The 27,500-nt window shown below is 37.0% G+C and overlaps 1 protein-coding gene across 1 annotated transcript in view; it reads right to left on the minus strand.

Moving 5' to 3' along the window:
* Window positions 1-27,500, minus strand: part of SCN8A (sodium voltage-gated channel alpha subunit 8) — a 262,830-nt gene that overhangs the window by 93,769 nt on the left and 141,561 nt on the right. The window contains exon 17 of the mRNA XM_053708233.1: window positions 7,813-8,097. Coding sequence (XP_053564208.1) covers window positions 7,813-8,097 — 285 coding nt within the window. The remainder of the gene's footprint in view (window positions 1-7,812; window positions 8,098-27,500) is intronic.

The following is a 27,500-nucleotide window of genomic DNA, read 5'->3' on the forward strand; positions in this document are numbered from 1 at the left end:
GTGGGGATCAAAGGGGTTAATATGTTTATTTTGGTGATCGGTTTGGCTGGTGGGGTATTGGACTGTGGGGGGGAAGCTACACTACAGAAACAAATAGTAAAACATTAAAAAAAAACATTTTTATTTGCAAACTGGGTACTGGCAGACAGCTGCCAGTACCCAAGATGGCCCCAATAAGGCAGAGGGGGAGGGTTAGGGAGCTATTTTGGGGGGATCAGGGAGGTTGGGGGCTAAGGGGGGACCCTACATAGCAGCATATGTAAATATGCTTAAAAAAAAAATTATTATTTTTTTTTTATACCTTTTATTTTAGTACTGGCAGACTTTCTGCCAGTACTTAAGATGGCGGGGACAACTGTGGGGTGGGGGAGGGAAGAGTGCTGTTTGGGAGGGATCAGGGGGTGGGATGTGTCAGGTGGGAGTCTGATCTCTACACTAAAGCTAAAATTAACCCTGCAAGCTCCCTACAAACTACCTAATTAACCCCTTCACTGCTGGCCATAATACACATGTGATGCGCAGCAGCATTTAGCGGCCTTATAATTACCAAAAAGCAACGCCAAAGCCATATATGTCTGCTATTTATGAACAAAGGGGATCCCAGAGAAGCATTTAAAACCATTTGTGCCATAATTGCACAAGTTGTTTGTAAATAATTTTAGTGAAAAACCTAAAGTTTGAAAAAGTGAACAATTTTTTTTTATTTGATTGCTTTTGGCGGTGAAATGGTGGCATGAAATATACCAAAATGGGCCTAGATCAATACTTGGGGTTGTCTACTACACTACACTAGAGCTAAAATTAACCCTAGAAGCTCCCTACATGCTCCCTAATTAACCCATTCACTGCTGGGCATAATACACGGTTGGTGCGCAGTGGCATTTAGCAGCCTTCTAATTACCAAAAAGCAAAGCCAAAGCCATATATGTCTGCTATTTATGAACAAAGGGGATCCCAGAGAAGCATTTACAACCATTTATTCCATAATTTCATGAGTTGTTTGTAAATAATTTCAGTGAGAAACCTAAAGTTTGTGAAAAAATTTGTGAAAAAGTAAAATAATTTTTTTATTTGATCGCATTCGGCGGTGAAATGGTGGCATGAAATATACCAAAATGGGCCTAGATCAATACTTTGGGATGTCTTCTAAAAAAAAATATATACATGTCAATGGATATTCAGAGATTCCTGAAAGATATTAGTGTCCCAATGTAACTAGCGCTAATTTTGAAAAAAAGTGGTTTGGAAATGGCAAAGTGCTACTTGTATTTTTGGCCCTATAACTTGCAGAAAAAGCAAAGAACATGTAAACATTGGGTATTTCTAAACTCAGGACAAAATTTAGAAACTATTTAGCATGGGTGTTTTTTGGTGGTTGTAGATGTGTAACAGATTTTGGGGATCAAAGTTAGAAAAAGTGTGTTTTTTTCCATTTTTTCCTCATATTTTATAATATTTTTTATAGTAAATTATAAGATATGATGAAAATAATGGTATATTTTGAAAGTCCATTTAATGGCGAGAAAAACGGTATATAATATGTGTGGGTACAGTAAATGAGTAAGAGGAAAATTACAGCTAAACACAAACACCACAAAAATGTAAAAATAGCCTTGGTCCCAAACGGACAGAAAATGGAAAAGTGCTGTGGTCATTAAGGGGTTAATGAATGACCTTTATTTCCTCAAACATATTCTAATATATAGACAGAATGGTAAAAGACTTCAGATACCTAAGTAACAAATTATCCATATTCATACATCAAGTATAACTAATGGCTATAATGATTAAATAAGGCAATCGAAATAAGTAAAGAATATTGGTATCACATTTTTTTCACTAACACAGCATATAGACAGCCAATATGTTACGCTTTTTAAAGAAGCACTTTATCATGTATTGTTTATGTATTTATATGGTTTGATAATTACATGGTTTGGAAATAATTTGTATAAGTGAATTCAGCAGTTTCCCTGTTGATTACATTTAGAATAAATACCATTTTTTTCCTAGAGAATTCAGAATTTCACTACTCCTCCTTGAACAGGATGCTCCTATGTTTACTAACTTCAAAGGTACAATATTCTTAACCTTTATATAGCAGCAATAACATAAAAACACATCTAGATAGTAAACCATGCAGGAGATGAGCTCATCTGTTTTGCAGTGCAATCTGCTACAAGCACCAAATTAAAAGATTAAGTATTTAGCAATTAAATTGCAATGAGGGTTGCCACCTTGGCCAGTATTTCCTGGACACTTATGAGTTATGCATGCTACAGGTTAAGCAGGGCGGAACATGCATTATTCCTCTGAACATCACGTGAATAGTGCTGATAAACAGCACAATGTATGTTCCGCCCTGCTTACCCCTGAAGCATTCGTAACTCATAAGTGTCCAGGAAAACATAATTTATGTAAGAACTTACCTGATAAATTCATTTCTTTCATATTGGCAAGAGTCCATGAGCTAGTGACGTATGGGATATCCTACCAGGAGGGGCAAAGTTTCCCAAACCTCAAAATGCCTATAAATACACCCCTCACCACACCCACAATTCAGTTTTACGAATAGCCAAGAAGTGGGTGATAAAGAAAGGAGTAAAAAGCATCAACAAAGGAATATGGAAATAATTGTGCTTTATACAAAAAAATCATAACCCCCATAAAAAAGGGGGTGGGCCTCATGGACTCTTGCCAATATGAAAGAAATTAATTTATCAGGTAAGTTCTTACATAAATTATGTTTTTTTTCATGTTATTGGCAAGAGTCCATGAGCTAGTGACATATGGGATAGCAATACCCAAGATGTGGAACTCCACGCAAGAGTCAATAGAGAGGGAGGGATAAAAAATAAAAACGTCCATTTTCCGCTGAAAAAGTTAATCCACAACCCAAAATATAAGATTATTCTCATAAATGTGAGGAAGAAAACTTAAATCAAAAACAGAAAAATCAAACTGAAACAGCTGCCTGAAGAACCTTTCTACCAAAAACTGCTTCCACAGAAGCAAATACATCAAAATGGTAGAATTAGTAAATGTATGCAAAGAAGACCAAGTAGCAGCTTTGCAAATCTGATCAACTGAAGCTTCATTCTTAAAAGCCCAGGAAGTGGAAACTGATCTAGTAGAATGAGCTGTAATTCTCTGAGGCGGGTCTTGACCCGACTCCAAATAGTCTTGATGAATCAAAAGTTTTAACCACGAGGCCAAGGAAACAGCAGAAGCCTTCTGATCTTTCCTGGAAACAGAAAAGATAACAAATAGACTAGAAGTCTTCCTGAAATCTTTAGTAGCTTCAACATAATATTTCAGAGCTCTCACCACATCCAAAGAATGTAAAGATCTCTCCAAAGAATTCTTAGGATTAGGACACAAGGAAGGAACAACATTTTCTCTATTAATGTTGTTAGAATTCACAACCTTAGATAAGAATTTAAATGAAGTCTGCAAAACTGCCTTATCCTGATGAAAAATCAGAAAAGGAGGTTCACAACAGAGAGCGGATAATTCAGAAACTCTTCTAGCAGAAGAGATGGCCAAAAGAAACAACACTTTCCAAGAAAGTAGTTTAATGTCCAAAGAATGCATAGGCTCAAACGGAGGAGCCAGTAAAGCCTTCAAAACCAAATTAAGACTCCAAGGAGGAGAGATTGATTTAATGACAGGCTTGATACGAACCAAAGCCTGCACAAAACAATGAATATCAAGAAGTTTAGCAATCTTTCTTTGAAATAAAACAAAAAGAGCAGAGATTAGTCCTTTCAAGGAACTTGCAGACAAACCTTTATCCAAACCATCCTGAAGAAACTGTAAAATTCTAGGAATTCTAAAAGAATGCCAAGAGAATTTATGAGAAGAACACCATGAAATGTAAGTCTACCAAACTCGATAATAAATCTTTCTAGAAACAGATTTACAAGCCTGCAACATAGTAATAATCACCGAGTCAGAGAAACCTCTATGACTAAGAACTAAGCGTTCAATTTCCATACCTTCCTGATGGAAAAATGGACCTTGAGATAGAAGGTCTGGCCTTAATAGAAGTGGCCAAGATTGGCAACTGGACATCCGAACAAGATCCACATACCAAAACTTGTGAGACCATGCTGGAGCCACCAGCAGCACAAACGATTGCTCCATGAAGATTTTGGAGATCACTCTTGGAAGAAGAACTAGAGGTTGGAAAATATAAGCAAGTTGATAACACCAAGGATGTGTCAACGCATCCACTGCTTCCGCCTGAGGATCTCTGAACCTGGACAGGTACCTGGGAAGTTTTTTGTTTAGATGAGATGCCATCAGATCTATTTCTGGAAGCCCCCACAACTGATGAAATTGAAAAAACACATCTGGGTGGAGAGACCATTCTCCCAGATGTAAAGTCTGACGACTGAGGTAATCCGCTTCCCAATTGTCTATACCTGGGATATGAACCGCAGAAATTAGACAGGAGCTGGATTCTGCCCAAAGTATCCAAGATACTTCTTTCATAGCTTGAGGACTGTGAGTCCCACCCTAATGATTGACATATGCCACAGTTGCGATATTGTCCGTCTGAAAACAAATGAACGGTTCTCTCTTCAACACAGGCCAAAACTGAAGAGCCCTGAGAATCGCACAGAGTTCCAAAATATTGATTGTCAATCTTGCCTCTTGAGATTTCCAAACCCCTTGTGCTGTCAGAGATCCCCAAACAGCTCCCCAACCTGAAAGACTCGCATCTGTTGTGATCACAGTCCAGGTTGGATGAACGAAAGAGGCCCCTAAAATTATACGATGGTGATCTAACCACCAAGTCAGAGAAAGTCGAACATTGGGATTTAAGGATATTAATTGTGATATCCTTGTATAATCCCTGCTCCATTGGTTCAGCATACAAAGCTGGAGAGGTCTCATATGAAAACGAGCAAAAGGAATTGCGTCCGATGCTGAAGTCATGAAACCTAAAACTTCCATGCACATAGCTACTGAAGGGAATGACTGAGACTGAAGGTTCCGACAGGCTGCAACCAATTTCAAACATCTCTTGTCTGTTAGAGACAAAGTCATGGACACTGAATCTATCTGGAAACCTAAAAAGGTTACCTTTGTCTGAGGAATCAAATAACTTTTTGGTAAATTGATCCTCTAACCATGTCTTCGAAGAAACAACACTAGTTGATTTGTGTGAGATTCTTCAGAATGTAAAGACTGAGTGAGTACCAAGATATCGTCCAAATAAGGAAACACTGCAATACCCCGCTCTCTGATTATAGAGAGTAGGGCACCGAGTACCTTTGAAAAGTTTCTTGGAGCTGTCGCTAGGCCAAAAGGAAGAGCAACAAATTGGTAATGCTTGTCTAGAAAAGAGAATCTCAGGAACTGATAGTGATCTGGATGAATCGGAATATGAAGATATGCATCCTGTAAGTCTATTGTGGACATATAATGCCCTTGCTGAACAAAAGGCAGAATAGTCCTTATAGTCACCATTTTGAAAGTTGGTACTCTTACATATCGATTCAAAATCTTTAGATCCAGAACTGGTCTGAATGAATTTTCTTTCTTTGGGACAATGAATAGATTTGAATAAAACCCCAGACCCTGTTCCTGAAACGGAACTGGCATGATTACCACCTGATAACTCCAGGTCTGAAACACACTTCAGGAAAGCCTGAGCCTTTACTGGGTTTGCTGGAATGCGTGAGAGAAAAAATCTTCTCACATGCGGTCTTACTCTGAATCCTATTCTGTACCCCTGAGAGACAATACTCTGAATCCAATGATTTTGAACCGAATTGATCCAAACATCTTTGAAAATTTGTAATCTGCCCCCTACCAGCTGAGCTGGAATGAGGGCCGCACCTTCATGCTGACTTAGGGGCTGGTCTTGATCTCTTAAATGGCTTGGATTTATTTAAATTTGAAGAAGGCTTCCAATTGGAAACAGATATCAAAAATGGCATCACAAATGAAATTATTAGCATGTTGAATCAACTTTACAATGCTAGACAAATCATGATCCGATACTTGTTGCGCTAAAGTTTCCAACCAAAAAGTTGAAGCAGCTGCAACATCAGCCAAAGAAATTGCAGGCCTAAGAAGATGACCTGAATATAAATAAACTTTCCTTAGATTCAAATTTTCTATCTAAAGGATTATTAAAAGAATTACTATCTTCCGTAGAAATAGTAGTACGTTTAGCAAGAGTAGAGATAGTCCCATCAACTTTGGGGATCTTTTCCCAAAACTCCAATCTAACTGCTGGCAAAGGATACATTGTTTTAAACCTTGAAGAAGGAATACAAGTACCACCAGGCCTATTCCATTCTTTAGAAATCATATCAGAAATAGCATCAGGAACTGGAAAAACCTCTGGAATAACCACAGGAGGTTTATAAACAGAATTTAAACGTTTACTAGTTTTAATATCAAGAGGACATTTGAAATTTCATCAACTTTATGATAAGTTTTAAAAGATCTTTTACGTTTATTAGAATGCGGAATGGCAGACAAAGCCTTCTGAATAGAATCAGAAATAAAAAAAATAAATTTTACAGGTATATCTTGTGCATTAGATGTTGAGGGAACAGCAACAGGTAATGAACTACTATTGAACTGTTATCAGTCATCAGGATTACAACAGTGATTTCTGAGACAGGATCAGATTGAGACATCTTGCAAATGTAAGAGAAAAAACAACATACAAAGCAAAATGATCAATTTCCTTATATGGCAGTTTCAGGAATGGGAAAAAATGCAAACAGCATAGCCCTCTGACATAGAAAAAGGCAAGAGGCATATAGGAATGGGGTTTCAAAAAATGAAATTATTTGGCGTCAAGTATGATGCATAACGCAAAAAATTAATTTTTTTGACACTAACAACATCCGGAAATGACACACTTGCGTCATTGCAGACACAACCTTATGCAAGGAAACTCGGCGTCATTTAAGACGCCGGAAATGATGAATTAGCGTCACCGGACGTACCTTTGTGCCAAAAAAATTCTCGTGACAAAAATGACGCAATACACATCGGCATTTTACGACCTCGCAAGCCTAATTTTGCCTGTGAAAATTTTATGAAAAAGCAGTCAATTTGAAAAAAAGTCTATACCCCAGGTAAGAAACATATTTTCTTAAATATGTTTTCCCCCAAATAAGAAACTGATAGTCTGCAAAAGGAAATATACATAAACCTGACTCGTGGCAAATATAAGTACAATACATATATTTAGAACTTTATATTAATACATAAAGTGCCAAACCATAGCTGAGAGTGTCTTAAATAATGAAAACATTTACAGAAAGACACCCATCCACATATAGCAGATAGCCAAACTAGTACTGAAACAGTTATCAGTAGAGGTAATGGAATATGAGAGTATATCGTCGATCTGAAAAGGGAGGTAGGAGATGGAGCTCTACAACCGATAACAGAGAACCTATGAAAAAGATTTCCCGCGAGGAAAACCATAGAATTTAATAGGTGATACTCCCTTCATATCCCTCTGACATTCACTGTACTCTGAGAGGAATCAGGCTTCAAAATGCTGAGAAGCATATATCACAGCAAAAGCAAAATCAAGCACAAACTTACTCCATAGGAGGCAAAGTTTGTAAAACTGAATTGTGGGTGTGGCGAGGGGTGTATTTATAGGCATTTTGAGGTTTGGGAAACGTTGCCCCTCCTGGTAGGATTGTATATCCCATACGTCACTAGCTCATGGACACTTGCCAATTACATGAAAGAAAACATGGCCGAAGTGGCAACCTTAATTGCAATACTAATTATTGACAGACTAATAAATGAAAGAAAACTCACCACTTGAAGCAGCGCAAGGTATCCCGCTCCAACATTGTCAAAGTTGATTTTCACATTTTTCCATCTGACCTCACTATAGTTTGAATTAATAAGACTGAAACACACACTTTGGTTTTCCACATCTGATGTTAAAAAACGATCTTCAGCTGTTTCGTTGTAGCAATAATAGTATTTTCCAGCAAACAGATTCACACCCATGATACTGAAAATCAGCCAGAATATAAGGCAGACCAGTAATACATTCATAATTGATGGGATCGCACCGACCAAAGCATTGACTACCACCTGTATCAGAAGGAGAAAAAATATGATAAGGCTGTGAGACTTGAGATCAAATATTCACATTTTAATCAAGGGAATGATTATTCATAAAGGCCACTAACCATTTTGTGCTACTTTAAAGTAAGAAAAGTCAACAACATCGTAATAGTTTATATTTGTGCTTGTTTCTCAGTTTCTGTAGCTTTATAATGTATGGATACTTAGCAAACAGTATAGCTCTACCACAAATAAAATACTGCTGGTGCATTCAGATAATGGCTATTTTCTGCAGCTGATAATTTTGTAAAAAGTCTGTGTATAAATAATGGTGAGCTGTTCAGTTAAAACAAGTTTCATACAAACGTGGCCTTTAAGTGATCATTCCCAAAATGGCTTCTTTAAAATGTTTAGAAATATTTATTTAATGGAAGTTAGCATTGTGTTAGTGCCAAAGATACTACGTTTGTGACTATGCAGGGCATATCATTGTCAGGCAAATAGCTGAGCATGCATGTTATGCAAGCCCCAAAAAAGCCATATTCCCTCCTCTGCAATAAGAAAACGTTTTTTGCTCAAAAAATATAAATATAAATTAAAAATCTAATTAATGTAATTCCATTTATTTAGCTGTCTTCTTTCTATTTTGAGTAATTTAAATCCTCCCTATACTCATACACACAGCACCTAATCTAAATGTATACCTTAAAGGGACAGTCTACTTTATTTTTTTAATGTTTACCCATTTCCCAGCTCTGCATAATCAACACTGTTATAGTAATATACTTTATAACCTCTAAGTTTGCCTTTTTAAGCCTCTGCAGGCCGCCCCTTATTTCAGTGCTTTTTATTAGCTTTTTACATCTTGCATAACAGCCAGACAGTGCTAGTTCATTAGTGCCATATAGATAACATTGTGTGGAGAATGATAATGGTTATACAAGAACCAGCACTGATTGACTAAAATGCAAGATTGTAAAAAAGCACTGAGATAACAGGCAGCCTGTAGGGGCTTAAATACAGGTAATCATGGAGGTAAAAAGGGACTTGATATAACAGTGCAAAACTGGGGGATGGGTAAAAAAACTGGGGAATGGGTAAAAAAGGGATCAACTTTCTTTTTAAACAATAACAATTTTCAAGTAGACTGTCCCCTTAAAGTTAATGATTAAAAGCGTAGTTGAATAATTCAAACTATCAGATACGTAAAGGAACATGAAACTCACATTTTTCTTACATGATTCAGATAGAAAATACAATTTAAAAAAGTTTCCAATGTATTTATATTATCATCAAAGTTGCGTCATTCTCATGTTATTCTTTGTTGAAGAGATCTCTAGATAGGAAGTGTGCACATGTCTTGTGCACTACATGACAGGAAATAGTGCTGCCACCTAGTACTCTTGCTAATCTAGAACATTGTTGCAAAACTGCTGCCATATAGTGCTGCAGACAAGTGCATACTCCTGAACTTACCTTCCTGCTTTTCAACAAAGGATAACAAAAAAACAAAGAAAAATTAATAACAGAAGTAGAAAGTTGTTTAAGATTGTATGTTCTGTCTGAATCATGAAAGAAAATGTTTGGGTTTTATGTCCCTTAAAAGGGACAGTCTAGACCTTGGTTATCTTAAAGTCTTACCTTAGATTAAGCTGCAAGTAGCCTTCTGCGCCTTTCTATATCATGCAGCAGGAATGGTAAAAAGGTGTTTTAGAAAGAATATTGTTTCTGGCCACTTAGAAATGGCTGACAAACTCCACCCACTGATGACATCACTGTCTAGGCTGCATATGGGGTCCACTCACAAACGGCCCACAAGTTGAATTCAACAGACTGTCAATTGAGTAGAGTACCTAGATGCAGCCCAGATGATGATGTCATCAGTGGGCAGAGCTTGGCAGCCATTTCAAAGTGGCCAGAAACAATAGTCATTTTAAATAACTTTTTTACCGTTCCTGCTGCATGATATAGAAAGGGGTGCAGCTTAATCTAAGGTAAGACTTTAAGATGACTAAGGTGTAGACTGTCACTTTAAGGTATACATTGATTTGCTTTGTAGATTCAAACAAACTTCTGAATTTGTTTTATTTTTTTCCATTTTTTTCTAAACATTACAGCAAAAATAATAGTTTAAATTAGGAAAATATTTAAATGAGAATTTTCATTCTTAATAATCTTAATAGGGCAAAATATCACTAATTGCATAGAATGAAATTACATTTTTCAATTTTATGACACTATACAGTTGTAAACATAACAATTTGTTATTATTATTGGTTGTTACATTTACAACTGAAATGACATATAACCTATAGTAAGGTGCTGCAATAAAATTATCACAACTGGTTACAGTTTCTAATGACATGGGTTTCTATTTTAATTATCCAAATGCCTTTACTACGAGAAACAATTGGATTTTACTGTAACTGGTAATAGCAGGAGGGAAAATAGCTGCTTATTTCACTAAATCTTTTTTTCACATATGACAACATTTTTGGAACCTGAAAAATGTAACACTATAACAACCACTTATGTTTTGTCAAAAAAAAACCAAAAAAAACCCACAGGATACAACTGCACACTAGCAAGTAGCCTGATATATATTGCAGCAATAGTTGTTACTGCTATTTTGCAATACTGTAAATTATATTACAAAAAAAAATATTAGAAGATGAAGAAGTTACCTTCTTACAAAATATTAGTTTATTATTAAAATCCCTGACAAAGGGGGCAAAACTTCTTAGGTGTGTCAAAAATAGACTTAATTATAAAAAATTCAAATGCCCAAGGTACCATTTTATATTAAAAGGCACATAAAATATATATTATGGATTTATGTTTCTCATAAATCCATAATATATACCATCATTTTAAGCCTAATTGCTGATATATAACATGGATTCCTAAGAAAAATATTTGATGTACTCAAGCTACAGCCAATAAAGGCAAGTAGTATAGTGGTAGCCCAGACTGCCAGTTTGGGGGATTTGTGACATAGAATTACCACCAAGGGGTTATTTAAAAAACAAAAACAAAGTAAAATTATTGAATTATGTAGGACATGAAAAAATATTCAAACACTAAGCATTATCCTTTAATAAAACTAAATAAATAATATTCTTTTGAATTAAAAAGGTTCACTTTAAGATTATGGCATTCTATTTGGCTGTGGATTCGACAAATGTATTTAAAATAGAGTTGGGTGTGTATTGCAGTTGTTTAAGCTTATCTACAAAAATGCCCATATAATGGTAAATGTTGCAAAAAGATTGTATTTAGCTTTTCTAAAGTATTAAAATATACATCATTGTTGTATGCTCTGAACTGTGATTCTATTTCCCAATATATTCCACTCTGCATTTAAATTATATCTATTTAAAAAAAAAAAAAGCAAATGCTTTGGTATAAATGATAAAATTCAAATGAAGAGAGTATCTAAAGATGCATGAAATAAAGAACCAGTAGAGCCTTTAGTGAATATGCAGCTTTGTGTTTTATTCATCATTTCCTACACACTTTTTTTTATACCAGATAGTTTTATGCCTACTATAACTATTTTACCCCCTAACAGAGGGAACATGGCTTTTATGTGAATATGTGCTTAGGCAGTTAATTTATTGCATGCATGTCCCAAAGCATTAGTACCAATTCTAATAATACTAAATAGAAAAGGCAGAAATTCAACAATAAATAGGAGACTAAAAACTTGTAAGGAGCAACATGTAGACAAAAGGCATTTTAGTGGCTGTGTTTTTAAGAGGTTGACAGAGTACAACTATTTTATTTTAAATGCCGGCAGATATACTAAAACAAATAGTTCTTGAAATATGTTTGCAATCAATGTGATAACATTCCAATGCCTTACGTGTATACGTGACTGGTATTTAATTCATAATGTATATCGTTTTGTAGTTCAAATATTTAATCATGCTGGTGTAAATATCATTTAATATAAAAGCAAAATTCTGCATGGAACTCAGTAGTTTAGATAGTTTATCAAAAAAAGGTATTGCAATGTTAATCTTCCTTTGCACAGATGATAAAACGTTTAATGTTAATGGATAAAAGGGACACAGTCCTAACTCCTACTATGCAAATATCTTCAACTGAGGGGCATCAAGAAAATAATTCTAGTGACAGTAGATCCATATTAATTACCAAATCAAACCCACACCACTATTAATGAAAGCATGCTGCATGTAAATAACTAAATATTAGCAGTTGCTGATGGCTGAAACCATCAAACCATCATAAATAAATAATACTACTGCTGTAACAACCCCCCCCAGCAACAATTGACCTTGTCCAAACAAAATTACCTGAAAACACAATTCTGTCTCAGTACAATTAACCATAAGTATCACCGATCCAATCCCCAAATACCTTAACCCCAATCCACCCACATATAATAAAATATGGAGCTCCTTCCTCCCATCCCTACTATCCTAACCATGAGCCCCCCCACACTAAAATCGAACCCCTCAGAAACCTTCTCAATTCAGAGATGATTTCCTCCATCAGTAAACCCATCTCCATATGATTATTTCCCAATTACAAAGAACTCCACAAAACTCTCAAACTACCAAAAATATAAAGATACATTGAATATAAATTTAAAAATAAACTGAATAACCATAAAACTACAACCTTTTATGTAGATATGTTATTTGATACACATGTACATTTCTACCATCTGAATTGCATAGCTTAATTTCCAGCCCAGTGACCTGCATGTTTAAAGGAATTTAGAATTGGGTGGTGGCCTTCTGGCGAGACCTCACCACCCCCTCCCCCAGTAACCCGGGTAGAGAAGTTGTACACAGGCTGCTATTTGCTCTGCACATTCAGAGACAAGTACCTACTTCAGGATAATGTTTGTAAGGGACATAGCAGCTTTAGCTGACATGTTAAGTTAACTCAGCACATTACAAAGCCTTTGACTGTGCAAGAAAATGAGGGCGATTTTGTGATGGCGACACTCAATGGCAGAGATAGTGAAATTACGACTGAGTCAAGCCTTGAAAAGAGCTCTGTTCTAATTCCCAATAAGGCTGTGGAGAACTTAGCTGCAATATATGTGATGAAGGCATTAACAAACAAATTTGACAGCTGACAATTCCCAAAGACTAGGTGATTCTCACACATGGGCCTAGTCTATTAGTCTATGCTGCATTATACAACTCTCAAGCCAGGTGTATACTGTCCTTACTTATGGCTTTTGCAGGTTGGGTGGCCAATTGATGATAGTCTGCACTCAGAGAGCAAGGTGGACAGTTATCTCACTATCAAATTATTTCTACTCTAGCTATGACTCTAATAATCCTTTATGTAGATTGTAACTGGGTGCTGGACTATTGAACTTTAGACAAGCCAACCAGTCTGACAGTAAGTGACATCCCCTTTAGAGTTCCTGGTAACATTAAAATAAGTTTGGTTGCACTAATCATAAACTAGTCACACATAGTTTGATCCTTGATGATTCTAAAATTCAGTATGTTCTGCATTACTTGCATTTTTTGTGTACATAAATTAAATAATGCTATTATAGGCATGTACTAGTTCTTGTCAGCTCTACTAAAATTGCTGCTGTATAATAGGACAATGTTCTGTACTTTCTTGAACTTCAAACAGTCATGATACTTTACAATGTTTTGATTTTAGGTTTATTGTTACATGTGAATGTTCTCATCTGATGAATGTGATGTTTAGTGATAGCTGTACATGTGTTTTCATTTTTTATTTCCGGATCTTTTGATGTTTGATATCCTAAACTTGTAGGAGGTAACATGTTATCTATGTAATTTACTTTATAGGTATGTTATGGTGTCTTTAGAGCTGAGCTTTTTTAAATAGCTGGCACCCAGTTTTTCTACTATGGCCCTTTATGTGAGCAGTAATCAATTGCCTACTAGACAGACCATGGTCTGTTTAAGCATGAACAAAGTTTAGATAGTGAAGATGACATGGCCTTATACTTTCTATAATGAGCCCCATGTATTCCAAAGCTAGCTGCTCCCAACTATGATCATGCAGTTTCTATACAGACTAGGGATGGGCGAATGTTTCTAAAAATGCAACACGTAAAACGAATTTTGATACATTCGTTCAAATTGAATTTCAAATGTTTATATAACATTCTAACATTCTATTTTCGAATTTTCGTTTTCAAATTTTTCAATAAAATTTGAAAATATTAGTTTGAATAATAGAATGTTTAGCTATGTATTCATTCAATTTCGAAATGTAATATTCAAATTCGAATGTGACATTCGAATTCGAATGTGACATTCAAATTCGAATGTGACATTCAAATTTGAAATAGTATTTCTAGTCTACAACTGTGTTTAATAAATGTAATATTTGAATTTGAATGCTACATTTGAATTCGAATGTCACATTCGAATTTGAAATAGTATTTCTAGTCTAATACTGTGTTTTAAATGTGACATTCGATTCGAATGTGATATTCGATTCAAATGCGACATTTGAAATAGTGTTTCTAGTCTACAATTGTGTTTTATAAATGTAATATTCGAATTCGAATGTGATATTCGAATGTAATATTCGAATTCGAATGTGATATTCGAATGTCACATTCGAATTCGAATGTGACATTCGAATTCGAATGTGACATTCGAAAACTGTAAATAACATTCGAAAATTGAATTTTTAAGAATATTCGTTCTTATCAACATTCTATTATGTAAATCGAATTTCTACAATAACATTTGTTCTAACATTCGAATTCGGATATAAACACATTCGCCCATCCCTAAAACAGACTTGAAGCAGGTGCTGCTGCTAGACAATTTCTTATGTAATAAGAATATAATGTGAAATCTTCATCCTCCATTGATATATAGATTAATGCTCCTGCAGATGATGGATTCGAATTCGAATATTACATTTATAAAACACAATTGTAGACTAGAAACACTATTTCAAATGTCACATTCGAATCGAATATCACATTCGAATCGAATGTCACATTAGAATATTACATTTATAAAACACAGTATTAGACTAGAAATACTATTTCTAATTCGAATGTCACATTTGAAATAATGTTTCTAGTCTACAATTGTGTTTTATAAATGTAATATTCGAATTCGAATGTGATATTCGAATGTAACATTCGAATTCGAATGTGACATTCGAATGTTACATTCGAAAACTGTAAATAACATTCGAAAATCAAATTTTTAAGAATATTCGTTCTTAACAACATTCTATTATGTAAATTAAATTTCTACAATAACATTCGTTCTAACATTCGAATTCGGATATAAACACATTCGCCCATCCCTAATACAGACTTGAAGCAGGTGCTGCTGCTAGACAATTTCTTATGCAATAAGAATATGTGAAATCTTCATCCTCCATTGATATACAGATTAATGCTCCTGCAGATGATGGATTGTTAGTATTTATGTATCACCAGTTTTATTTTGGTGTTACTGTTAGCCTTTTAGGTCTTCAATGTTATGTGTGCTGTTTAAGTAAGTCAGGATCAATGGTGGTTTTACCGTCAACTAACACAGGCTATATTTTACTATAAAAGCTCTTTTTATTATGGCTTTCCCTATATATATATATATATATATATATATATATATATATATATATATATATATATATATATATATATATATATATATATATATATAGCCGGTAGCCCAGCACTCCAACCTTTGAGGTAGAGGGGGATATTTTTCAAAGGTCTGGCGGACCTGATCCGACAGTGCGGATCAGGTCCGCCAGACCTCGCTGAATGCGGAGAGCAATACGCTCTCCGTATTCCTCATTGCACCAGCAGATCTTGTTTGCTGTTGGTGCAACGCTGCCCCCTGCAGATTCGCGGGGGGGGGGGTGTCAATCAACCCGATCATACTCAAACAGGTTGAATTGCAACAATGTCTGTCCGCCTGAGGCGGACAGGTTATGGAGCAGCAGTCTTTAGACCGCTGCTTCATAACTGCTGTTTCTGGCGAGCCTGCAGGCTCACTAGAAACACAGGCCCTCAAGCTCCATCCAGAGCTTGATAAATGGGCCCCATACTCATAACCTGGGTGCTATCCTCTATAGTATGTATATAATAACTTCTTCTCTTAGGAGGGCACTCACAGGCATTTTTTTCAATACAATTTTTATTTTCAATTGATTAAAGTAACAATTTGATTGTCGACGTTTCCTCATTGCACCAGCAGATCTTGTTTGCTATTGGTGCAACGCTGCCCCCTGCAGATTCGCGGGGGGGGGGTGTCAATCAACCCGATCGTACTCGAACAGGTTGAATTGCAACGATGTCTGTCCGCCTGCTCAGAGCAGGCGGCCAGGTTATGGAGCAGCAGTCTTTAGACCGCTGCTTCATAACTGCTGTTTCTGGCGAGCCTGCAGGCTCACCAGAAACACAGGCCCTCAAGCTCCATCCAGAGCTTGATAAATGGGCCCCATACTCATAACCTGGGTGCTATCCTCTATAGTATGTATATAATAACTTCTTCTCTTAGGAGGGCACTCACAGGCATTTTTTTCAATACAATTTTTATTTTCAATTGATTAAAGTAACAATTTGATTGTCGACGTTTCGACCCCTGTTTGTGCCTTTCTCAAGACAGATATGTTAACCATTCATTGCGATCAGAACTATCATCATGGCACTACAGCCGTGCTCCCCCAGGTCTATATATAATATATTTTTATTATTATTACTATGGGTAGTGGCCTTGTTAGCTACCAGATATTGGATAATGTTTTTTCAAGCACTCTAAAACACACTGTTGCAACGGTTTGGGCTTGTATGGTGGAGCATCTCCTATAAAAACCCAGTGACTAAGGCCCAATCTTGTTTGAAGGTCTTGTAGGCAGATACAATATTGCACGGGAGCGGTTCACGCTTTCAGTAATGTTAAATCCAGTAAAAGAAGATATTATAAGACCTTTCTATAGAAACCTATATTCAAGATCTTGTTCTAAGGACACGCCAACATGGAAACAGTCCTTTATCAAACAATAGAAATATATATGGTAAGAAACAATACTTGTCAAAATTTAAAAGTGACCATATATCAATAACAAAATGGTGGTCAGTCTGCCCATTATGCCAAAATACAATCTGCATTCAGATGGTTTAGCAGTGGTGCAGATCAAAATAGATTTCAATAGATTACTATAGAACTCATGATTGAGTGACTCAGTTTTAAAACTGGTTTTGAAAAAGCAAGAACTGTTTGTGACAAACACAACAGTGTGAATATGGCTTTAAATAAAGTATTAAAATGAAACACACGCCATTGTAGTTGTTGGGTCTTTTCCTGCAATCCCCTTAGATGTACAAGATATCATGTACTCAACACATATACATATCTAGCTATATGTATTTAAATGTGTGCCCTGTCAACGGTATACATCCTTTACAACAGGGATGAATAGAGCTCTGATAGTTCTGTACCATGTATGTTAATAAACCTCTGCAATGTCTCCTGTGGCAATTTAATAGTGTTTTTCACATGTGCAAGACAATGGACTGCTTCAAAAATAGCAGTGAAATAGTTGCAAAATGTTCTTTCAGGGATTTACCAAGTGCCTTAAGGTGTTGAGTTTGAAAAATCAAAACTAGCCTCGAAAAGCTATATAAATGTGACTTGAAAATTAATTATAATCACCTAGAAATGAGCTGAAAAGGCCTTAGCCAATAAATTATGATAAAGACCTAAATTCGAATAGGTTAAAATGGTTTCTAAAAGCTGTTGAAAAGTATCTTTAAAATGGATTGTAATCACCAAGAAATTTTCGTCTCCATGTTAGAAACAGAGCTTTTTCTCATAGAGCCGAAAAAAAGTGATCACAAAAAACATAATTTATGTAAGAACTTTTTTGATAAAATAATTGCTTTCGTATTGGCAAGAGTCTATGAGCTAGTGACGTATGGGATATACAATCCTACCAGGAGGGGCAAAGTTTCCCAAACATCAAAATGCCTATAAATACACCCCTCACAATACCCACAATTCAGTTTAACTAATAGCCAAGTAGTGGGGTGATAAAGAAAGGAGTAAAAAGCATGAAAAAAAGGAATTTGGAAATAATTGTGCTTTATACAAAAAATCATAACCACCATAAAAAGGGTGGGTCTCATGGACTCTTGCCAATATGAAAGAAATGAATTTATCAGGTAAGTTCTTACATAAATTATGTTTTCTTTCATGTAATTGGCAAGAGTCCATGAGTTAGTGACGTATGGGATAGTAATACCCAAGATGTGGAACTCTACAGAAGAGTCACTAGAGAGGGAGGGATAAAATAATAACGTCATTTCATTTATTTTATCTTATACCAAAGAATAGGAAGCAGTCTTTTTGTTAGGTGACAGGGTATTAATTGAACGTACACGGCTTCTCCTATCATTGGTCCACTGGACCCCACGAGCCTACCCATTGGATATTATAGTTTCCTTTATTGTGAAGACTTTCGGCTCACTGATGCCAGCATAAAAGCCGGAATTGGGTGACAAGTTTATTTCAGCAATGGATTACAACGCTCAGGCTCCCATACGCTCCTAAGTTTAGTTCCTGGACTCATTAAACAACTTTATTACAGTTGAAACTGAGGAATTTACATTCATGAAGACCAATTTCTGATAATGTGTAGATATTGTGACTGCACCATCTTGATGTTTCTATTGCTTGTAGAAATAAAGGGGACCTTTGGGTGCTTAATTACCTAACCATGTTTACTACCCCTAATAAGTTCCCTAGTGTCTTATACCACATTACTAATTGTTCCTGCCCTCTATTATGTCTTTTACTATGGGAAGCTATCTACTTTTATATGTATAGGTTGCCTCTCTCACATATTTGTCGAAGTTTGAATGCATTTTTACTAACTAGTGTGTGAATCTGTGTTGTGAAGTGATGTCTTGAGTGTCCCACCTTTTTTACGCTAGACCCTGGCAAAATATAATTGTAAGGCAAGGGGAGATGCCTATAGTGATACAGTGCTAGCTTGAGTCGGGCACAGCTACACATAGTTGTGAGTTTAGCTGGTATCCTTCTGTCATACTGTTATTTTATGTTTTTTAATGCGGGCAGAGCATAATAGTTATAGCACAGCTTTCAAATAGTCCTGAAGCAACCGGTAAATGGGTTCTAATGTTTGTATGGACTCCATTGTGTATAGGGTATTAATGTTCATACTTTTGAGTCCGTCATAATTAGACTGTCTACTCTTCGTTCGCCCCCCCCTATTTCTATTGTGTGGTAAGGGATATATAGTTTATCCTCCACACTTCTTTCTTGGCAGAGTTATGTAGTCTCTGCCCAGTTAGCAGAGCCCCTATTATAGTTTGACCTCAGCTTAATGTGAAGGGGACTCTCCGGACCTCAATATTGACAGGACTCATCATGATTATTCTTATATATCTTAGTGTTTGCAGATTGTTTATTCCTATAACTCTGTTATGATTACTAGCTCATATGAATGCTTATTGTAAGTGATGGAGTTTCTGGGATTGTGTTTGTGGCCCACAGGTTTTAATTGTAGTCAACATATATGTTTCTTACTTACCTTAGACAGCAGGATCCTGTGACTTCATAGCCTTTAAATTCTTCTATTTTTCTGAACCTGTGACAGCTATACCAATGTTAGCAGTTAGAAGCCTAAACATGTTGGCCCTCAAACTTATCTAGAACACGGTTCTTGAAGTTTTATTTTTCTGACACCATGCTGTTTATTGTTATGTTAAGTGATACAAGTCTTTACCATGTTTATTCTACATCCTCCCTCGACTTTTGTATTAATTCCATGGACCTACCCATGGTCCTGACAGGCATGCGAAAGAGTAAGCTCAGTACAGGCCAGAAAGCGGTCTGTACTACCTAAAGGCCCTCAGATTAGTAAATTGATTTCATCTGGGTCCTAGAGTGGCCTCAGCTATTCTTGAGGGAAAAGAGGGTGGTTTTAGGTTTGCTCCCCAAATATTATGCATCTCATGTATTTTTCAAACTAGAAAATGTAGAGGTTTGTTATAACAAGAGATTTAGCCATATATATGATTGTGTGTGTCTTTTGTTCCTGATTTCATTTTTTTCTATTTATCATATGTTTTATGTTCAATTGAGTGTGTCAAATTTTGTTTTTGTAAATGTTGAACCCTCAATAAAAAAATTATTATAAAAAAAAAAAGCTTTAACCAAGATGCCAAGGAAATGGCAGGAGCCTTCTGACCTTTCCTAGAACCAGAAAAGATAACACATAGACTAGAAGTTTTCCTGAAATTTTTAGTAGCTTCAATATAATATTTCAAAACTCTTACCACATTCAAAGAATGTAAGGATCTCTCCAAATAATTCTTAGGATTAGGACACAAAGAAGGGACAGCAATTTTTCTATTAATGTTGTTAGAATTCACAACCTTAGGTAGAAATTTAAATAAAGTTTGCAAAACTGCCTTATCCTGATGAAAAATCAGAAAAGGAGATCCACAAGAAAGAGCAGATAATTCAGAAACTTTTCTAGCAGAAGAGATCGCCAAAAGGAGCAACACTATCAAAGAAAGTAGTTTAATGTCCAAAGAATGCATAGGCTCAATTGGAGGAGCCTGTAAAGCCTTCAAAACCAAATTAAGACTCCAAGGAGGAGAGATTGATTCAATGACAGGCTTGATACGGAAGAAGGCCTATACAAAACATTGAATATCAGGAAGCTTAGCAATCTTTCTGTGAAATAAAACAGAAAGAGCAGAGATTTGTCCCTTCAATGAACTTGCAGACAAACCCTTATCCAAACCATCCTGAAGAAACTGTAAAATTCTAGGAATTCTAAAAGAATGCCATGAGAATTTATGAGAAGAACACTATGAAATATAAGTCTTCCAAACTCGATAAATCTTCCTAGAAACAGATTTACGAGCCTGTAACATAGTATTAATCACTGAGTCAGAGACACCACTATGACTAAGCACTAGGTGTTCAATTTCCATACCTTCAAATTTAATGATTTGAGATCCTAATGGAAAAATGGACCTTGAGACAGAAGGTCTGGCCGTAATGGAAGTGGCCAAGGTTGGCAACTGGACATCCGAACAAGATCCGCATACCAAAACCTGTGAGGCCATGCTGGAGCTACCAGCAACACAAATGATTGTTCCATGATGATTTTGGAGATCCCTCTTAGAAGAAGTAGAGGCGGGAAAATATAAGCAGGTTGGCAACACCAAGGAACTGTTAACGCATCCACTGCTTCCGCCTGAGGATTGCTGGATCTGGACAGGTACCTGGGTAGTTTCTTGTTTAGATGGGAAGCCATCAGATCTATTTCTGGAAGACCCCACATCTAAACAATCTGAGAAGACACATCTGGATGGAACGACCACTCCCCCGGATGTAAAGTCTGACGGCTGAGATCATCCGCTTCCTAATCGCCTATACCTGGGATATGAACCGTAGAAATTAGACAGGAGCTGGATTCTGCCCAAGCAAGTATCCAAGATACTTCTTTCACAGCTTGGGGACTGTGAGTCCCACCCTGATGACTGACATATGCCACATTTGTGATATTGTCTGTCTGAAAACAAATGAACGGTTCTCTCTTCAACAGAGGCCACACCTGAAGAGCCCTGAAGATAGCACAGAGTTCTAAAATATTGATTGGTAACCTCGCCTCTTGAGGTTTCCAAACCCCTTGTGCTGTCAGAGATCCCCACACAGCTCCCCAACCTGAAAGACTTGCATCTGTAGTGATCAAAGTCCAGGTTGGACGAACACAAGAGGCCCCTTGAACTATATGATGCTGATCTAACCACCAAATCAGAGAGAGTTGAACATTGAGATTTAAGGATATTAATTGTGATAATAATCCCTGCACCATTGGTTCAGCATACAAAGCTGGAGAGGTCTCATATGAAAATGAGCAAAGGGGAGCGCGTCCGATGCTGCAGTTATGAGACCTAAAACTTCCATGCACATAGCTACTGAAGGGAATGATTGAGACGGAAGGTTCCAACAAGCTGAAACCAATTTTAATTGTCTCTTGTCTGTTAGAGACAGAGTCATGGACACAATCTATCTGGAAACCTAAAAAGGTGACGCTTGTCTGAGGAATCAAGGAACTTTTTGGTAATTTTCCAACCATGTTTTTGAAGAAATAACACTAGTTGATTCGTGTGAGATTCTGCAGAATGTAAAGACTGAGCTAGTACCAAGATATCGTCCAAATAAGGAAACACAGCAATACTCCGTTCTCTGATTACAGAGAGTAGGGCACCGAGAACCTTCAAAAAGATTCTTGGAGCTGTCACTAGGCCAAATGGAAGAGCAACAAATTGGTAATGCTTGTCTAGAAAAGAGAATCTCAGGAACTGATAGTGATCTGGATGAATCGGAATATGAAGATATGCATCCTGTAAGTCTATTGTGGACATATAATGCCCTTGCTGAACAAAAGGCAGAATAGTCCTTATAGTCGCCATTTTAAAAGTTGGCACTCTTACATAACTATTCAAAATTTTCAGATCCAGAACTGGCCTGAATGAATTTTCTTCCTTTGGGACAATGAATAGATTTGGATAAAACCCCAGACCCTGTTCCTGAAACGGAACTGGTATGATTACCCCTGAAAGCTCCAGGTCTGAAACACACTTCAAAAAAGCCTGAGCCTTTACTGGATTTGCTAGGATGTGTGAGAGAAGAAATCTTCTCACAGGAGGTCTTACTCTGAATCCTATTCGTTACCCTTGAGAGACAATACTCTGAATCCATTGATTTTGGACAGAATCTGCCCAAATGCTTTGTTAGAATCTTAATATGCCCCCTAAAGCTGAGCAGGAATGAGGGCTGCACCTTCATGCAGACTTGGGGGCTGGCTTTGGTTTCTTAAACAGCTTGGATTTACTCCAACTTGAAGAAGGTTTCCAATTGGAACCAGATTCTTTGGGGAAAGGATTCGCTTTCTGTTCCTTATTTTGTCTAAAGGAACGAAAATGGTTGGAAGCTTTAGATTTACCCTTAGGCAAAAAAAACTCCCTTACCCCAGTGACAGTTGAAATAATCAAATTCAACTAAGAACCAATTAAATTATTACCTTGGAAAGAAAGCGATAGTAATCTAGACTTAGATACCATGTCAGCATTCCAATATTTGAGCCACAAAGCTCTTCTAGCTAAAATAGCTAGAGACATAGATTTAACATCAATTTTGATGATATAAAAAATGACATCACAGATAAAATGATTAGCATGTTGAAACAAGCTAACAATGCTAGACAAATCAGGATCCATTTCCTGTTGCGCTAAACTTTCCAACCAAAAAGTTGATGCAGCTGCAATATCAGCCATAGAAATGGCAGAAAATGTATAAATGGGTTACTCTATTTAGAAGTGGTGCATACAATGAGCCTCATAGGCTTATTGAGTGGAAACATAAAAACACAGTGCTTGAATATATCTGACACAGCAGTCACGTCTTAATACTTCACCTGCACCTCCGCAAAATATCCCCTTCTCTCTCCTTAAGTTACCTTGTCATAGCAGGTGGAAGACATCTTCTTCCTTCAAGGTAGGCTCACCTCGATTCAGACAGAAAGAAGGCCACGCTAAAAAACACGACCATCAAACTCTCACCTCCTCAGGACATGACGTAGGCTCCTCCAGTCTTTCCACTCAACTAGCGAACCAGTATCCTGTCTGGGCTCCTGGGTAAATAATAAGCTCCTCTATTGCCAATACTTTCAGGGACTTAGAGGCCAGGGCTCCTCACAGCCCTTCGTAATAATTCCAGAAAAGAAAAAAAGCGTCCCGAAAGTGTGTATAAAAAGATTAAACTTTATCATAGCAACTAAAACGGCAAAATAGTAAAAGAAAAATGCTTAGATCAATCGAACGCGTTTTGGCTAGCTGTTGCCGTAATCATAGACCATGCTATCCCCCCTGCTGGCAGCCCATTGGCCGCGAGTCTGCAAGGGGCGGCGTTGTACCAGCAGCTCCTACCAGGAGGGGCAACGTTTCCCAAACCTCAAAATGCCTATAAATACACCCCTCACCACACCCACAATTCAGTTTTACAAACTTTGCCTCCTATGGAGGTGGTGAAGTAAGTTTGTGCTTGATTTTCTGCATTGATATGCACTCCTCAGCATTTTGAAGCCCAATTCCTCTCAGAGTACAGTGAATGTCAGAGGGATGTGAAGAGAGTATCACCTATTGAATTCTATGGTTTTCCTCACGGGAAATCTTTTTCATAGGTTATCTGTTATCCCGCAATGTCTGACCACCTGCTCAGAGCAGGCGGACAGGTTATGGAGCAGCAGTCTTTGTGATCGCTGCTTCAGGCGAGCCTGCAGGCTCGCCAGAAACAAGGGGCATCAAGCTCCATACGGAGCTTGATAAATATGCCCCAAAGCCTTCTGAATCCCGATATAGCAGATAGCCAAACCAGTACTGAAACAACTATCAGTAGAGGTAATAGAATATGAGAGTATATCATCGATCTGAAAAAGGGAGATAGGAGATGAATCTCTACGACCGATAACAGAGAACCTATGAAAAAGATTTCCCGTGAGGAAAACCATAGAATTCAATAGGTGATACTCTCTTCACATCCCTCTGACATTCACTGTACTCTGAGAGGAATTGGGCTTCAAAATGCTGAGGAGCGCATATCAATGCAGAAAATCAAGCACAAACTTACTTCACCACCTCCATAGGAGGCAAAGTTTGTAAAACTGAATTGTGGGTGTAGTGAGGGGTGTATTTATAGGCATTTTGAGGTTTGGGAAACGTTGCCCCTCCTGGTAGGATTGTATATCCCATACGTCACTAGCTCATGTACTCTTGCCAATTACATGAAAGAAATAGGCGAAAACTCTCTATTGTGATTGCTTCAAAAAGAAAAGTTTCCTTTTTAACAAGGAACAGCTGAAAAAAAAGCCAGCTGATAGCTTATGATCCACCGCTATATGTGTGATGCTTTTTGTTTTTTTTCTGATTATTTCAGATGGATGAAAATCTCTCTAAATCTGTGTGGTTACAGGGTTAAGTTCTTGGAGCAGTGAGGGTGTAGATTTCAGTTATTTAATGTGATAAAGTCTACCAAACAGTTCTGATCTATAGCACTTGAACTTGGATTAGTGGGATATATGATTTTTCAAAATGCAGAGTGTCAGGTAAATTATGAGAGAAAAAGGTTCACCTCCTAGAGTAGGCAGATTCAATCCAGAACTTTGAATTAACAGATTCATAACAGTATTAACCAATCCACAGACAGTTCCTAGAGGAACTATACAATTTATCTGAAAACTCCTGCAATTTTTGGTAGGCACATTTTATTCTTCCATTTATTGGCTTTGTGAGCAAAGTGTCATTCTCAAGAAGATTTGTAGTCTCTATTGAAAACTATTTAAATACGCCCATTTATCAATTGTAGATGCCTAGCATGTTTCTAGCAGCATACAGGGAAAAAATGAGAGATCGTTTTTGCAACTTGATACATTCTAGTTTTGGTTATGCATGGAACAGTTTAAACAATATGAGTGTACAAACCTGATAAGGTTTCTCATTTAAATGTATATTACGTTTTGATTAATCATTTCAGACTTCACCAAAACCTGTAATAGGTCCGATGCCTCTACAATTCCCATAGACAATGTTTTGAATTTGGGAATTCACCTGAATCACTTTTCGGGCTCATCCTACTAAGCAGCGTATGCTACTTTTGAGACCTTGCGGGGCAGGCTCGCACATGCACCTGAGTTAGTGGATATAAATCACTTCAAACTTGTTCGTTCAGGGTTGATTAACAGGCCAAGAGTGTGAAAATGATACGTAATGGACATACAGTGTCCTCTGCCGTTTGCCGCAAAGCTTGGGAACATTGTCCCCATCCAGTTTCATACATGGGGCCCTTTATGTGAACCATGTGAATGATTTACACACTAACTAGGTCCTTTTTTATTTAATACCCATGATTTGCTTTGTAGATAAATGTATCCACTGATAACTAAGTCTCTGTCTTTGCATTTGCTGCTGCAACATTAATGACAGTCTGAATAAATTATACATACCTTTGAAAGTAGTTATCACATTAACTAGGGTAAAACCCACTTGGATGATAAGCTAGACTTTATTTACATGTAGAAGGAATTAGAAATTGTCATTCAGGTGATATCATTCCAATGATAAAGAGTTTTGACAAAGGTCAAACTAAAATGATCTCATCTAGTTAATTTATAACGGTGTGACATTTGTAAATAATCACGTTTGTCATGTATGAGTACATCCCATTACCCCAGCCTAGGTTTGAGATCTTTAAATTTCATTAAAATGGGAGAACTTCTGGGCAGCGTCCATTTTCAGACGCATATCTGCATGCTGCTTCAGCTTTCCAACAATATTTCTCAGATATCTTCTGAAGATATCATCCGTAAGATAAATTAATAGATTTGAAACTTTCTATGGAAGCCATAAGCCCAGTATTAAAAGATTTGCTACTAGCATCAGTGCTCTGAGCCATTTTAAGATCAAGGCCTTCACTATACCCCTCCTGGTCCCACACTTATTCATCTATATTCCTGCGATATTGCTCACCTATGGACATTTCCCATAACTGCAAAATGCAAATCTACATAATAACATACAAATCATCTTTAAAATATGTAGAAAAATTGTATTCAATGTACACGTTAAAACTTGTGTTAAAGGTACAGGATAATTTATGAAAACGTTGAAATATTAAACAAGATGTAAAAAATCTAAGGGTTCTTTATATTTGCATTGTGAAATTAATCTCACAGCACTGGCAATTGGGTGGAACAGGGCTATTCCTTGGGAAATTAATAGTGTGCATACAAGTCTATTGTTAATTATGAAAAAATAGAGAAAATGGACTCTCTAAAGAAGGTGCGCAATAATTGACAACCAGTTCTGGAATGAAGGTGGTCTTAGAGCAGCAGGTCACTCATATGGTTAGGCAGCACTCTTAGGAGTAGAATCATGAAGGAGAATCTGTGTAGACAGAAGAGAGAGGCGCCTTATGGGACAGTATTGTTCAACAGTAAAGATGCAAATATAGTACAGCAGCCCAGAGCGGGGGTACTCACCAAAGTAGCGGCATAAACGTATACCTCACAGCACAGGATGGGACCTTTTGTCGCCCGACAGACACAACAAGCTGGATCAGCACAGAGAATCCGGGACCCAATCAGCAACAGCTTGCAGGACCACGTCACAGGGGAGCTGTCCGTGAATAGCCCAATCACCGGCCTCGGCAGTATGTTGGACAGGTCGGCGAGCCAACCAAATAACGTCAAACGTAGAGCAGGATTATCACAAACTCGAAAGTTTATTTAAAATACAAGTAAAAAAGTTTAAAAGATGTACAGCAACAAGCAACGCGTTTCTCGACCCTCAGGTCGTTTCATCAGGCTTAAGCGTTTTCATC

This window comes from Bombina bombina, chromosome 3 (genome assembly GCF_027579735.1).
Source record: "Bombina bombina isolate aBomBom1 chromosome 3, aBomBom1.pri, whole genome shotgun sequence".
In the NCBI taxonomy this organism is placed as follows: domain Eukaryota; kingdom Metazoa; phylum Chordata; class Amphibia; order Anura; family Bombinatoridae; genus Bombina; species Bombina bombina.